We start from the raw sequence: 16,416 nt of genomic DNA on the forward strand, positions 1-16,416 counted from the left end.
AGCACATTCAGACTACAGCTGAGGACACTGCACTGTTCAATAATGACAGGTTTCCCATTTTCTCAAGGGACAGAGATTGTCTTGAAGGGACTCTTGATACAACTTTATCCATAGGGCAGCACACAGATAAGAGTAAGAATAATAATAATAAAAGGGTAAGAAGAAAAGTAAGAATCTTCCAATGTATACAGCAAACTGCAGACAGAGGCACTGGAAAAGCCAGAAGCATGTTTTGAGGCATCAAGCGAGTGACTGGTCCAGCAGCCAGGAGCACAGCTCCACTGATAATGAAAGATGATAAATCCATCACTGAATAAAACTGGCACATAGAAAGGTGGGTACAAATCTACCTGGAAGTGAAGTGACAAACCAGGGACTACAAAACATCTTGATAGTGACCTTAACGAGTGAAGCCCTTGCATTGCTTAAGTGTCTGCTGTAGAGATAGAGCCACATTGGAAGCTAAAATCAAGCCTGTATTAAAAAGGAGCGTTACCATGATGACAGCTGTTCATATACCGGTCTCCTGCATGCCACAAGTCGCCAGATCGTCTCAGTAACCTCCATGGTACTCGAGAACACTAGGCTTCTTAACAAAACCATTAGCAGAATTTGTTATTCGTTCATTGTGTCTTCTCACCTACAGAACCTCTGGCCGCCCTGCAGCGCCCTGTCATTCTCCTCAACTCCTCATGTCAGAGGCACCTAATTCCATTGCTACCACCCGTCCTCCTTCCACGACTCGCTGCCCCATCGCTCCCTCCTGCACTGGGTCTCCAAGCTCCTCAGACCGGATTCTCCCTCTTCGCACATTGTTTTCTGGCCGGCACTCCCCTTTTCCCCCCATTTCTACCTGTGCAGCATAACTTTCCCAATAAATCAGTCTAACCTTCCCAAAAACTCGGTTCCATCTCTCCTTCTGAGTCCACTTGTATTGACAAGACGTAGTAAGTGTGACAGTATAGTCACAGTCTAAACATGTTTTCAGGACATATTGCTTAATCAACAGTGCATCTGCTCACTATACTTTAAAACTAAAGTACAAATGTAACTGTAGTTTACAGATTTTATGTTGTGTTTTGCTACTCGGAAAGGGTGCAGGCTTGCAAACCCTGGACTCAATAAAGTTTGTTTGGTGCCAGGAAAATTGCAAAACCAGGAAAGGGTCCAACAAGTGGCAGGTTACCCAGGAACAATGCATAAAAAGTGCATTTGGTCTAACTCTGGCATTGTGGCTGTAGAATAATAGAGCCATTAGTCACCAACAAGTCCTTACTCAGGCCCTCAGTAATGGGATCCCAAGCAATACATGTTTGATCTGTATGTGTGAGGTGAGGTGGACATCTTTGTGACTAAGTTACTATCTTTCTCAGCTTGAGTGGATAGTGCAGTAGTGGTAGTAGTGTATTGGTACTCACCTCTCTCACATCTTGGTATATCACCACTCCAGGTCAGGTCCCATTGGCACATCACAAGTTCAGAACCCACCACTTGATAACCTGGGTAACACTGGTAGGTCACCACAGTACCCTGAACCAGCTCGGGGTGAGATGTACTCTTCCATCCATTAGAGATCTCTGGAAGCTCAGGACAGGTGTCATTACGAGGTACTTCTGCAGAAGTCATGAAGGTGGTGAGGATAGTGGAGGGGTCAAGCATGACATAAAACTAGTGTCAATGAGGGTCTCTTTCTGTCAAGCACTTTGACACAGAGAAACAAATCAGAACCACCTGAGAATAATGCCCTCCTAAAATTTGAGGTTCTGCCCTTTTTTCTGCTATTTTCTATATTCTGCTAATTCTGACTAAAAAAAATCTGACATTTTTTTTACTTTTTGTTATGGAGTGCGAAAAAAAGAAACAACATACATCTATCTCATACACTTGCCATGTAAATTTGTTCATTATTTCTTCTGGCATGAACCCTTATGATCTAATTTTTTCCAGTATCACTGATGGTCAAAAATGTTTTAGTTCAAACAAAACTTTTCTTCAGAGTCTTAGGGTTTTAAAAATTTGTCATTAAACTGAAACTGCTTAAAGCTGAATTAAATGACAGTGATGCCTGTTGCAGTTAATAAATGGGTGTTTTTGACTTAATTCAGACTTAATACATATTCAGTCAGCCCGTGTTTGGGTGTCTAAAAACATAACAAAAGGTGAGGAAGTGGTAAGGGTGGTGGGAGGCTTGCGTGGAAACAACAATACTTTTATACTATAATTCTACTTAGTATTTTAGTTTCTGTGTGGTTCTATTTTTCTAGCAATTCAGACGGGCTCTCTTTTAAGATAATTGTAATCTGCCAAGGCTGTAGACTTTGCTCTGCTCATTTCCCAGTTCACAGCAGCCGGGTAGGACTCTTTGCTAAGGAGCCTATCGTCAAGCAACACAGCTCAGTAACTGCATATGGGCACTAGACAAAAAAACTTTACCTGCCCAAATTACTGCCTTGTGTTTACATTCCCCCAATTTATGAAAAGAATGAAATACAAGCTATTTCTCACTTTGTTCTTATGTGGTGGTCATCTGTATTCTGTAGCCTTTCCTTCCTTTGGAATGCATTAGCTCTATCAGATATAATGCACTAGCTCTGGCTTAGTGCTGCAGTGATGGAAAGGGCCTGCCACCACCAGGGGCAGCCTCTTATTGCTTCCAATTTTAGATCCCATAGCAAAAATAAATTAGTCATTCACTTTCGTTCATATTTCTTACACTTACACTGCACACTGTTGTGCTAGTTAGTTTTTTCCATCAATCTATGTGTGTACTCCTGTGAAGGAAGGTACCAGTAGGCTTCCTTGGACTTTTATTAGGTCTTTATGGGTTTGCAAAAAAGTCAGATACATACATTACACTTATATATACAGCACATGTCAAAATATATTATACTATATATATATATATATATATATATATATATATATATATATATATATATATATATATATATATATATATATATATATATATATAGTATAATATAAGGACACTTTGTCACCCCTAGATAGATGTAGTGGTGAACATCAAGGTGATTTTAAAAGAATCTGGACTAATGAGGATTGTAGCAATACATATTTTTAAGGTATTTTCCTTCAGAATTTTCCTCTCCAGTTATTTTTAGTCTAACAGACTTCACTGGGAAATATACTTTCCCCAGTACATTTAACCGACAGCTTTAGTTACTGCAGAAGTATTGTAATTATATGCCCTACATTGGTTTAGTTTTGGCAAATAATACTATTGTTTGCAATTAAACTAATAATTAAGTAGATATTAATAAATAGTACTATATTTTTAATAAGCAAACATATTTGTAATTAGCTTAATGAACTAATCAATAGATGCAGCCCTATTATGAACTGTACAGTCCATACTGCTGTCACACTTTAAAAAGTATCCTAAGGTGTAAATCTCCATATGCTTGAGTTATCGCAGAGCTTACCAAAGAAGTGGAAAATGAAGCCATTGTCATAGCCATAGATGTTTGTGGAGGGGTCAGACTGGAATTGGATGGTGACGTCCGCAGTGGATGTGTAGAGCTTAAAGCGGGACTTTGAACCTCTGTACTGACCTAACATTTTGGCCGTAAGGTCATCTCCATCATAAAAGGTCAACATGTCATTTTTCCCTATGTTCAACCTGAAACAGAAGACACAGAAGAAAATCTACATTTACAGTTTTCCACCTCCAACAGCTTTTACACTTTAGGTGATAGCTGATATTTAGATTTTACCTTGGAGGTTTTACTGTGCATAAAATCATATCGATAAAAATGCAGGCCTCACCCTGCCTTCTCTGCTGTCACCATTCAGCTCTCTAGTAAACAACATGTCTAAATCCCCCTCTGTACACCATTTAACTCTGCCTATACATACATATTATCACCTTTTTTGTCAATGAAAGATATCAGACAAAATATGACATTATTTTTTCATGTCATATTTTGTGACTTGAATTTACGACTGCACACAGAGAATGTTAACAACTTGTTAAGCCAAGTCACTGTTTTACGGAAAGTGATTAATTTCATCATTTATTCATCTTTTCACTCCCTCTTTGAGGGAAACATTGTAATGATAAGCATATGACAAGGTATTTTGTTGTGGATCCCATATTCTCATATGCTGCATATTAAAGGGTCTGCACTTATATAACGCTACCTGTTGGTATTCAAAGTGCTTTAAACTGGTTCTCATTCACCCATTTACAATCACAATCACACACCAGGTGGCCAACATTCACCAGTAGCAACTAAATTGGGTTTCAGAGTCTTACTCCTCATACTGCAACGCTCTTTTAATGGGGTTACCAGTATGCACAATCAAAACCTTGCAGATGATCCAAAATGTGGCAGCACACCTAATTTTTAATCAGCCAGAAAGGACCTATGTCACACCACTTTTCAGATCTCTACACTTGCTGCCGCTGCTCGCTCCATGTTAGAAGCTTTGTCTCTTTCCTACAGGATGATCAACTCAACAGCTCCTGCTTACCTCACCTCCCTCATTCAGGTCTACAATCCCTCCCATCCACTGTGGTCTGCCAATGAATGACGTCTGGTGGTCCCAGCACCACACAGAAGACATCAAGCAAAACTCTTCAGCTCAATTATCCCACGATGCTGGAGTAAGTTACCAAACTCTGCGTGCTCAGCAAACTCACTACCAATATTCAAAACTGCTGAAACCATAGCTCATCCGCATCTTCCTATGCACTTAAATGCACTAAAAACACTTTTCTGATAGGACTTTGCTTTGACCTATTCTCCTTGACTTGCTTTGCTTGCCTTGTACCTCACTTTTATGTTGCTTTGGATAAAAGCGTCTGCTAAATTACTAAATGTACTGTAAATCTAATACTGTATATAAAAATGATAGGCCTGTATTATTTATTACTATTTTTGTCTGTTCTGACAAGTAATTATGGTCTGCATATTTTTCCTAAAATCTTCGGTTCAGCAGAGTTGAACATGAAGCAATTCTCTGGCCAAGACATTTGTGATAAATATGAATAAATTAAGGGTTCACAAAGCGTACCTTATTTCCTGCAATTCCATCCAACTGTAAAAAATACATATTGGAAATCCTGGCAGTATTTGCAGCAAACAGCACATCTAGTAAATACTGCACCCTTTTTTTTTCTTCTTTGTACTGTATAGTTACGTTCAATAAACACTGAAAAGTACATTTTTATTTTTTGTAATTCAAAACTTGTAAACCCAAACCATCTTCTCTCTTTTGCTACTACTTTTCTAGCAGGCACTAAAGGTAAATCAAAAGAACTGTATAAAGGTGCGGTCCATCAATTTACTGTGCTATTACACTTCCTTGAAGTTTGGAGAGGGATTTCAAAAATCTGAAGTCAAATTAATGTACCACAGACTAAGGCATCCTTTCCAAGCCATACTCAACGGTGTTAATACATTCCTCGAATACTGGAGTATTGAACTTTGGAGTCCTGTCTTCGAGACAATGTAGCTTGTTTTTTTCATTGTTCACACGTGTTTAATTAGCATGACTAAATGGATCAGATGCAGCATGAAGGCAACATTTGAGAAAGAGAGTATGGGAAAAAGAGAGTTACATAACCCCTTTCTGACATCCAATTCATTTCAATAATCTGATGAAGAATAGATGTTTCAGTTTCATGTCTGAATCACCAACTTAGTCACTTTTACTTAAAAGCTGTGACACATTTCTACTATGTTGGAACTAGTAATATTTAGTGATAAGTCTGAATGGCATGGTGTTACATTAACAAAAAAAAAATTAAACCTTTGACAAAACAAAGTGTAAAGGAAAAAGAAAATGTTGGTTGGACCACACAGTTTCTGTTACTGCAGTTTAACAGCATCTGTACAGTGGGAAACTCACATTGCAAATGGAAAATATTCAGAGAAAAAGGCAGTGAGAAAAACCTTTCCAGACGACCCTAATGCACTGAAAATAACAGAGGACTAGATGTCCAGATCCAATCAACTATCAGTGAAATATTGTAAAATAATAATATTAATATAATAATTAATTTTATTTATAAAGCACTTTACATTTGTCGACAAATCTCAAAGTGCAAGCAAGCTTGCACAAGCAGATTAAAAGCAAGAATAAAACATAAAAAACATGTAAAGCATACAAACGTATAAAACATAAAATAACATATAAAAAAGGTAATGATCACTTTAAAATGCTTTCCTGAACAGAAAAGTATTTTCTGTCCTTCTGACTGAGGAGAGTAATGGGGCAATGGAGAGATTTTTTATGTCAGCATTTAAATCAGAGAGATTCATGTTTCAAAATGATGTATATGAAGGGAAGTACATACAAAATACTTGGGTGGGCTGGTGTATGCAAAACACACTCATCACTTGTTTACGGTGATGCTTACAAAGCATGTAATGCAATCAATCTGCACACCTTAATCTATTTATTGCAGTGAAACTGCACCTCAGATCATCAAGCTTCAACCTTGTGAAAATAATATTTCATTCATGGCAGAAATTGCATGACTGTATGACAGAGAAGTGTTGCTTCAACAGATTGATGAAAGCAGCAATGTTAAGTATCCAATGTCTGAAAAGGGCAAAATAAACTAGACTGAAGTTGTAACAGTGTTACATGCACAAAAGGCAAGGAAATTTAACTCAAGTCTGTATAAAATCAAAACAGTATTAGGAAATCAGATCAATGTTGGAACAATGTAAAATGAAAAAAGGAAAAAAAAGAGTGTGTCTGTGTAGGTGTATGCCCTCCTGCAGTCTAACACCATCTCCTTGGTGCTTGTAGATGCTGAGATGGAGGTTGTTGTCCTGCCTGGTTGTCTCGACTTCCTCTCTGTATGCCTCTGTAGGCCGAGTATATTTGGCCAGCTGTTATTTAATCTTTAATCTTATTTTTATCTCTCCACAGAAACTCAGAATATATACAAATCTGAATACCTTAACTAACCTTGTAATCAGTGGAAATATCTATTTATGAAAGGTTCTAATAAAATAAAAGGTTCTAGAAAATAATTCAATAATGACCAGAAAATATAAGAATCAGCTTAGATAACTGGTTTTAATAGGATTGTCTTTTCCAGTTGATTCAGACTAATGAGGAACAACAGAGTCATATTTTTAATAGCGATTATTATTGGCATTTCCTTCCATGAATGATGAATGAAAAAACATCATACTCAGCAACCACACTCACTGTCACAGTTTAACTAGTAGAGGGCAATGTATTGTACTGATCTGGCCATACCCTGTAGAGCTGGAACTTTTACAAAGCTCAGACCTGTTTAAAAATGTCACCTGGGGCTGAGCTTTTCCTTTGTAGAGAAGAGATGGATGGAAGAAATAGCTTTGCCAGTAAAGCAGTGACATGTTCTTTTCTAGTGTTAATTAATCACCCGCAGCTCCTGATAAAACTAATTAGTCTTGCTGTGATTGAGCTATTAATCACTATGGAAATACTGGAAAAATCAAAGGTATAAGAGGCATAGATTGAATTGACACATAGCCTCACAAAAAATTTAAAAATACATTTTTTAACTGAAAAACAGAATCACAGCAAGTCTGGGAACGGATAGGAACAGGAGCAAGGATTGTTTGTCTTTCCAAAGGCAGAACCATTTGTCTTTTGTCAGTTCTAGATGCACATTAACAACACACACACATGCACACACACATCTGATTTAAGTAGTCAGACAACACGCCTGTACCATTTTAGAAATTTTAGAAATAGTTCAATTGGACTAAAGAATGAATTGATTAGCTTGTTCTGCTGAAGGGTCATAGGTCAAAGTCAATGTGACCTTACATCTATCCCATCTGTCAGTACAATTCTTGTTAATTAAAATTAAACACCTCAGCCTTGAACATCTGACTCAAACTCCCCAGTGACAACTTGATGACAGTAACTCAGCATCAGGATTGGAATTATAGTATATTTATTTTTCTAAATATGGCCTACCCAACATACAAAAGATGTTTCAGAAGGTATTTACATAAAATTTGCAAAATACATGATCCACATTTGTTTGGATGAAGGTCTGCTATATTAACCAGGAAACACTGCAAAGACTTGAAGCATCCAGTCAGAAATTTGAAGCCTTACTGTTGGTCTGATAATACTTTATTTTCCTTATCCTTTTCATCAAACCAACATAAGAGCTTGTTACCACTTTCAATTGAAGCTAAATACAACAGGATACTATCCGTAACTGTCTCCTAACTATCTTTAATCTCATTGTTTTATTTTTGCGTTTGTTACCTTTACCGTCATTGTTTCATTTTATTATGTGTTTCCTGTCCTTTTAAAAAAAAACACTTCCGTCTTACAGGAAGTTATAAAAATAAAAGACACAAAACAAATTACCACGGGTTGAGCCAGGCACATTTGCAGGAGAAAAACAACATTCGAAAGACATTACACTCTCACCAAATCATAAGTGTCTGATTACAAGTGGACAAGCAACACGAATGATTGATGAGTAAAACAGACCTTTGTAATATAATAATAAAAATAATTAATTTTATTAATAAAGCACTTTATGTTTGTCGACAAATCTCAAAGTGCTACAAAGCATTAAAGCATATAGAACATAAAATAACATAAAAAGATGATTACTTTAAAATGCTTTCCTGAACAGAAAAGTCTTTAACTGTTTTTTAAAACTGTCCACAGTCTGTGGTGCCCTCGGGTTCTCAAGCAGAGCGTTCCAGAGCTGTGGAGCAGCTGTTGACAAAGCTCAATCCTCCATAGTGTGGAGTAAATTGGCGTATTGGTGGAACAAAGGTTTCTTGTATATTGGGATGTGAAGAGTTCTTTAAGATATTGTAGGGAATTTTCATTCAATTCAATTCAATTCAACTTTATTTATATAGCGCCAATTCACAACAAAGTCATCTCAGGGCACTTTACAGAATAAAGTCAAGATTATAAAGATATATAAAGAGAACCCAACAATTCCCCCTGGAGCAAGCCATAGGCAACAGTGGAGAGGAAAAACTCCCTTTAACGGAAGAAACCTCCAGCAGAACCAGGCTCAGGGTGGACGCCATCTGCCTCGACCGGTTGGGGTGAGTGGAAAGGGGAGAGAGAGAAGAACAGAGCAACAAAAGCAACAACAAAACATCTGGCAGATTGGTAGGATCAGTAGCTTCACGCTGGAAGACACACAGCTTCAAAGCCGGGGGACACCTGCAGAAAGGGACAGAGAGAGGGGGACAGAGGAGGACAAAGACAACTACGGGAGAGAACACACAGAGTTAATGACATACAGTGGTGACAATTGCTGGATGAGAGGAGAGGAGAGATGGTCAAGAGGAGGAAAGGAGCTCAGTGCATTGGGGGGTGGGTCCCCCAGCAGTCTAAGCCTATGGCAGCATAACTATAACTAACTATATGCTTTATTAAAAAGGAAGGTTTTAAGCCTAGACTTAAAAGTAGAGAGGGTGTCTGCTTCCCGAATCTGAACTGGGAGCTGGTTCCACAGGAGAGGAGCTTGATAGCTAAAGGCTCTACCTCCCATTCTACTTTTGGAAATTCTGGGAACCACAAGTAGGCCTGCATTCTGAGAGCGAAGTGGTCTACTGGGATGATATGGTGCTATGAGGTCTTCTAAATATGATGGAGCCTGACCATTCAGAGCTTTATATGTAAGAAGCAGGGATGTATTGGTGGGTAAGTAGCCAGAGTTTGTATCCTATGCGAAGGTGGATGGGGAGCCAGTGAAGTCTCCGGAGGATATTTCCGCACCCTCATAAGGATTCTGGCAGCACTGTTTTGAATGTATTGTAGCTTTTGAAGGCTCCTGCCAGAGATTCCAGTGAGGAGTGCATTGCAGAACTCCAGCCTGGAGAAGATAAAGGCGTGGACGAACCTTTCAGCCTCACAAAGGGAGAGGGAAGGGTCGAGTTTGGCTATGTCTCTGAGATGCAAAAACTCAATTTTACAGGGATGTTGAACATTTCTTTTGAATGACAGGTAAGGGTTAAGCATAACCCCCAGGTTGTTAACGGGGTAGGAGACAGTAATGGTGTGGCCTGAAAATGAAATACAGTTAATGGGGAGGCATCAAGCTGGTGAAGGGTATCATTCTACGCTTTGGTTTTGGTGCTGTTCAGCCGATGTAAGTCTCAAGGTCCTCGGGCAGCAGGTGAGAGTTGATGGAAGTTTTGGGGAGGTCGGGTTCAACTTGACATAGAGCTGAGTATCATCAACATAGCAGTTGAAGGACAGTCCATGCTTTCCAATGATGTGGAACTGACCCCTGTGGCCCCAACAGAGGACTGAATGTGGCCAAGATTTGGCATCCTCCAGGGCCACAAACTCAGCTCTATTTGTGAGATAGGACCTGAAGCATCCCAGAGCAGTGCCAGAAAATCCAGCGATATGCTGTAGACGGTGAAGGAGAATTTTGTGGTCAACTGTATCAAATACGGCTGTAAGATCCAGAAGGATGAGAAGTGATGGGAAGCCCTGTCTCTGTGCTGTGGGAGGGCTAGAAACCAGATTGAAAATGTTCAAATAGATTGTACCTTTTCAGGTGATCCTGAAGCTGGGCTGGGACAGCTTTTCTAGGACCTTTGACAGGAATTGAAGGTTGGAGATTAGACGATAGTTTGCCATAACTTCAGGATCCAGGAACCTTTTTTTTTAGATGTGGTGTAATTTTTGCAGTTTTCAATGATGTTGGGACTTGGCCAATCTGGAGAGAGTAATTAATGATGCGGGTGATGAGGGGGCTTATGTCTGAGACATTAGCTTTTAGCAGGGAAGTGGGGAGGGGGTCCAAGGGGTACGTTGTCTCATTCCTTGTATGATACTCTCAACTTCTTTCACTGTGGTGACCGAAAACTGTGATAGACAGCCTTCTGGCTTGTGGGCTAGATAGAGACCGTGACGAGCAGATGGTGTCTACCTTAGTGGTGAAATGTGGAATAAAACTATTGCACTGCTTCTCTATGTGATTGCTGCAAGTGTGGATTTGAGGTTTGAGTAGATCATTTATTATGGAAAAATGTTTTTTTGAGTTGACTGTTATTATATTTGATGATATTTTATTAATATTGTTATCTAGCAGTGGCAAGTGCTCTGGAGTAGTCCTTTTGATGTTCCCGGTAGGCTATTTTGTGAACAGTTAAGTTATTTGAAACAAAGCGCCGCTCGGGGGCCCGCCCAGCTGTTTTCATCTGTCAGCGCTGATTTTGAGAAACTGACCATTCGTGATCTAACAGGAGTGTTGGCCTCAAGGATATTCTAGAGGCCATTGTTGAAGTAGTCCACTAATTCACTGACTGAGGAGAGTTGTGGGGCAATGGGAAGATTTTTGATGTCAGAATTTAAATCAGAGAGATCTACAGTATGTTTCTCAGATTCCTGAAACGGATACAGCGTTGTGGGTTCAAAAATTATGTGTATAAAGGGAAGTCCATTGAGATTAATTTTAAGGTCAAAAACAGCCAGGTCGTCTACTTGGAGATTAGAGTTGGGTATAGAGTCGGGAATGACTAAGTCGAGGATGTTGCCCTTACTATGAGTGGGGACCTCAACTTTCTGCTTTGGGTTTAAGCAGTTCAGCAGTTCTAAGAACTCAGCAGCAAATTGATTAGAGGGTGTGTCCACATGGATGTTCAGGTCTCTGAGTATCAACACGCTGGGTGATGATGTGCAGAAAGTTAAAAGAAGTTCATACAATTCTGCAATAAAAGCCGGGTGTTGCTTTGGTGGCCTGTATATAAGAAGTACTGTTATAGAGAGTGGATGTTTACATTTAATTGCCAGACATTCAAAGGGAGACAATTTAGGAAGAGGAAGGGGTGAAAGTTTAGAATCTTCACGGTGGATTATGACTAGACCCCCACCGCGACCAGTCTTCCAAGCTTTTTCAAGGCATGTATATCTAGTGGGGCAGGACTCATTCAAAACTGAGTAAGACTCAGGTTTATGCCAGATCTCAGTCAGACAGATGATATCAGTTCTGACCACAGTGATGGAATGGAGCTCCCAGTCCTGTAAACAAACCCCCTCTATTGACTTAGCAGGGTCGACGGAGGAGTCCCAGTTTTTCAATGACTCCGATGTCCGATGGGAGGCCGTGGTTGTTTAGCTCCAGCAGCTGTGATGGTGAATACTGGAGCATGGCACCAGGTGGATTTGATGTGGTCACCGTGTAAAGAGGTAAATGTAGTCCATGTGCAGATGGTTGAGCAGCCGCAGTGCACGCCGAGGGAGACCGCAGCAGCAAGTCTACCACCAACACCTCTAGAGCAGAGCCGACACCAAAAAACCACAGCAGAGCATTCGGACAGTGTCAATGGAGGCAGATTTTAGCCTTCATCTTTGTCTATTACTATATGACCTATTTGAATGTTTTTCTTAATGTAGGTGTGTGCTATTGCTGTCTGAGAATAATGCTGTGGAGGTACTCCTTCATCCAGCGACTCCAAAACTGCTCTGTCAGCTATTGCACTTATCGCCATTTTTTATGTCCATACAGATTCTATTTAACAAAGTTGCCTGGAGGAGGTAGTGCTGGTGTGGATTTCATAGTAATGAGGTGATTAGGAGTGAGCGGTTCCAGGCAGTTTAAATCATTCAGATTGTCTACAGTCAGTGGGCGGCTGTTGACTATTACCATTGCTTTATTCAGTAAGGTCCGTAGGGAAGCATCGTTGAGTCTACCAAAGGAGAGTGAGAGAGTAAAGCTGAAGACATTTTTTACAGTTTAATCTGTCGCTCCCAAACTCCACCAGTGTGACTTGCATGGGATGCATTTATTGTCAGTCTCTTTGCATCCACTTCCTGCAGGTCTGTGCTGAGTTCATTCCTGGCACCAACAAAATTAGTCCCTTGGTCAGACTTAATTTGTGTCACTAAGCCTCTCAATGCAATAAAGCATCGCAGACCATTGATGAATGCATAAGTTGACAGATCCTCCAGCATCTCTATGTGGATGGCCCTTGAGTAAAAACAAGTAAAGAGCATGCCATATCTTTTATGATCTTTTCTACCACCTTTGGTCAAAAAAGGTACAAAACAGCCCATACAACAGAATCTGAAAGGCGGCGATGGATTCATTTATTCTGTAGGTAGATCACACACTCTTTGTCCTTCCACAGGTCTACTTAATCTCCAGCAAATCACACACTGGTGAATGTAGGATGTGACAACTCTACTCATACCTTGGATCCAATAGCTGTTAGATCTTATTACACTGAAGGTGAAGCCCTTTCCTTGATGTCCAATCCTTATCAGATTTGTAATGTGACGTTCTCTGGGAATGACTGTTGGGTGCTTGAGAGAAATTGGAAGTGTTGAGAATCTAATCTTCCTCCCACCTTAATAACACCATCTTTGTCAAGAGAGACATCAAGCTGACGCACCCTATTGTTGCTTGGCAGCTGATTTCCCTTACTTTCAAGATTGCACGCCTGTGCAATAGCACTGATAGCCTTCGGCCAGGATGAGAACTTTAACAGGTGGTCTGCAAGAATGGTTCAGTGATTTTAGTTTGTAGTGTCTGTACCTTTCTTACTTCTCCTTACTTGGAGGCTGAATTTCCTTTTCCCACAGGAATTTAGTGCTATGACATATTCTTCGCACTCTCTTTGCGATGAATGTGTGGAAGCATCTTGCTTCATTATTTATGTAGCCTAAGATGACTTAGGCTAAGACAACTTATGTAGCCTAAGATGAGTCCGTCCAAAACTATTCTTCCACATCGGTGTAACTGAGACCACTGCAGCTGTCAGCTCTAACCATAGAATAGTGGTCACCTTTGTGGGAGAAACAAGTGATTTCCCCTTGATGAGAACAAAGTGAACATCTCCGGCTTCATTCTCCAATCTCAGGTAAGAACATTGTCCATATCCAGCTGTGCTATCATCAGAGAAATGATGCAATTCCTGCTTCACAACCTTTCTTAAGTCAGTAGGAACATAACAGCAAGCACCCTTTATTTTTCCAAGACTGACAAGATCATTTTTCCAATCCTTCCACCGTGGTCTAAGGTGTTCTAGTAGTGAGTCTTCCCATCCAGTACCTTTTTCCCCACATAGCACATAGGGGGCAACAAATTCAAGGGGATTGTATGTGGATAGAAGAGTCGACAATATAACCCCACGTACTTTGCAGAACAGCACTGTTGTTTGAAACAAACTTGCATAGACATAGACCTACCTTTGCACATATTTCACGTGCCTCTTGTGCCAGTTCTATGGCCTTGTCAACACTCACATCCACATAACACATCTCTGCCAATGAACTTGTCTCCTGATGGACATAAGAGACTATTTTCTTTGGCTGTCCCATCAGTTACTCATCACCTAATAAACTATTGTTTTCTTTCCAATTCTTTCATGCTCTGCTCTTTTCTGGGTCCAACAAAATGTATTTTTTCCCATCATGGTGTTCAGTTTTAATTAAACTGAACAAGCATCTGCTTTCAGATTACGGCTTACTTCTTAGTCAATGAAAACAGTGTTACTTTGACTGTCTAATTTTGCATACACCAGTTTTTCTTTATGGATCTGCAACAGCCACACTGGTACAATAATTGACGTACTGGCAGATGGTCCTTCTGGCAACATTCAGTGACACAGCGGCTGTTGTCTCAGATGTATCATTCGGTATGTATCATACATTTTCAGTGGTCAGCAGTTGCCCTCTCCTCACCGCATTGAAATAAATATGGTCGTGAAGATGTCTGGGGTGCTTTCTCATGCAGAAATCCCAGATGAGGCGGCATCCTTTACACCGTTACAGCCATAACACAATCTGTTGTCCTTAACATATTTCTTGCGGTCTCTCAGATCTCCTCACGAGTTTCAGGCACTTGTGTAGTTGGTGACTATCCTGGCACAACACAATGATATTATATTTGTATTGGTTGGTTGCTTGTCACAATCCACGGCTGATTGGATACTGAAAAAACAGCGAGCCAGCGAGCCTCAGATGAACGTAGAGCAAATTTGGAGGTGATCTCTGCTTCTGTTGACACAAATGCAGAAAATGCACTGGAACTGGGAAACTCATTGCCTTCCATTAGTCTCATTTAGTTTTAGTTTTCCATCTGTTACCTTTTACCATCTTCTACCTTTCTTAAGTTTCATATTATTATGTGTTGGCTGTCCTTTCCAAAAAAAAAAAAAAAAAACACTTCCACCTTACAGGAATTTATAAAAATAAAAGCCACAAAACAAATTACAAAGGTCTGAACTGGGCACATTTGCAGAAAAACAACATTCTAGGGACATTACAAGACTAATAGATGTTTCCTCATTAAACGTGTATGGCTCACCCCTCTGACTAATCAGAAGAAAGTAACAATTTCAATTAGTAAATTTTGTAACATTCTTATGTATTGTAATTTGATCAATAAAACTACCTGGGGTGTTCAAAGTGTAGAGGAGTGTATAGAATGCAACAAATCTGTGAATTGTTTGAGCACAGAGAAATAATTCCCAGTCTTTAGTGCCTCAGAAACACGCCACTGTGTCTGACTTTGTCAGGAAGCCTTCTCTACTTGCTATATTGTGTGTCATCTTTTTGTCATCTTTTTGTAGTAGTATCCAAATGTTGACTGTGTAACATAGCATGTACACTGCTCTCTGCAAACAATCCCACAATGCAATGCTCCATGTTTAAGGGAGATCGTTGCACGGCTGACACAGTTGTAATGACACAATAACAATGGTTAGTAAGTGTGCCAAATGCCAACTGACTGCTCACTATTGACCAAACTACCTATCGTACATTATATAGGGAGTATGGAATGAGTGAGTAGGGGGTGATTTTGGACACAGCCTCAGTGTTTGAATACACAGATATCAACTTCACCTGATGTAAAAAAACACTAAAAATGCCATCTGTGCATCAGAAGCTGAGTCAGATATCTAATTGACAGACTAGGTATTCAAATGCAAATATATAAAAATAGAGTGGCAGGGGAATGAACAGTTAATCGTGCTTGTCAATCTGCACACAAGGTAAAATAACAACCTTCATTTCTAGAAGCTTTAAAATCTTACTGCATTTAAAATGAGCACCTGTTCACTAGGGGGCTCAAATTGACTGATACTGTCTAATGTCTACTGGAAAATAACATTATTCTTTTAGTATTTCTGTAGAGGTTATTACACGATTTATGGAAAAAGCATCTAGCAGCACTAGAAAGGCACTTCTTGGTTTAAGCTACCAGCTCATATATTTATGGTAAGTCCCACAAGTAAAACATGTCACACTGGCCAGTATTTAACGTGGGATGCTTGACTGATAGTAACACATAAAAGCAGAGTAGGTGGAATAAGTCCTTGCAGTACAGCATATGAGTACAGTATTTTGTGGAGGTAGTTGTATGAAACTCAAAATAATACTAGAAAATATCCATCCAGTACTCCCCTAACCCGAATCTGACAGCTTCTTTTTCGC

The 16,416-nt window shown here is 39.7% G+C and overlaps 1 protein-coding gene across 1 annotated transcript in view; it reads right to left on the reverse strand.

Moving 5' to 3' along the window:
* LOC137128714 (seizure protein 6-like) overlaps positions 1–16,416 on the reverse strand; it is a 193,564-nt gene that overhangs the window by 15,956 nt on the left and 161,192 nt on the right. Inside the window, exons 10-11 of the mRNA XM_067507165.1 lie at positions 3,444–3,640; positions 1,419–1,613 (exon numbers count right to left, since the gene is read on the reverse strand). Of these exons, the coding sequence (XP_067363266.1) occupies positions 1,419–1,613; positions 3,444–3,640 (392 nt within the window). The remainder of the gene's footprint in view (positions 1–1,418; positions 1,614–3,443; positions 3,641–16,416) is intronic.

This window comes from Channa argus, chromosome 6 (genome assembly GCF_033026475.1).
Source record: "Channa argus isolate prfri chromosome 6, Channa argus male v1.0, whole genome shotgun sequence".
Taxonomy (NCBI): domain Eukaryota; kingdom Metazoa; phylum Chordata; class Actinopteri; order Anabantiformes; family Channidae; genus Channa; species Channa argus.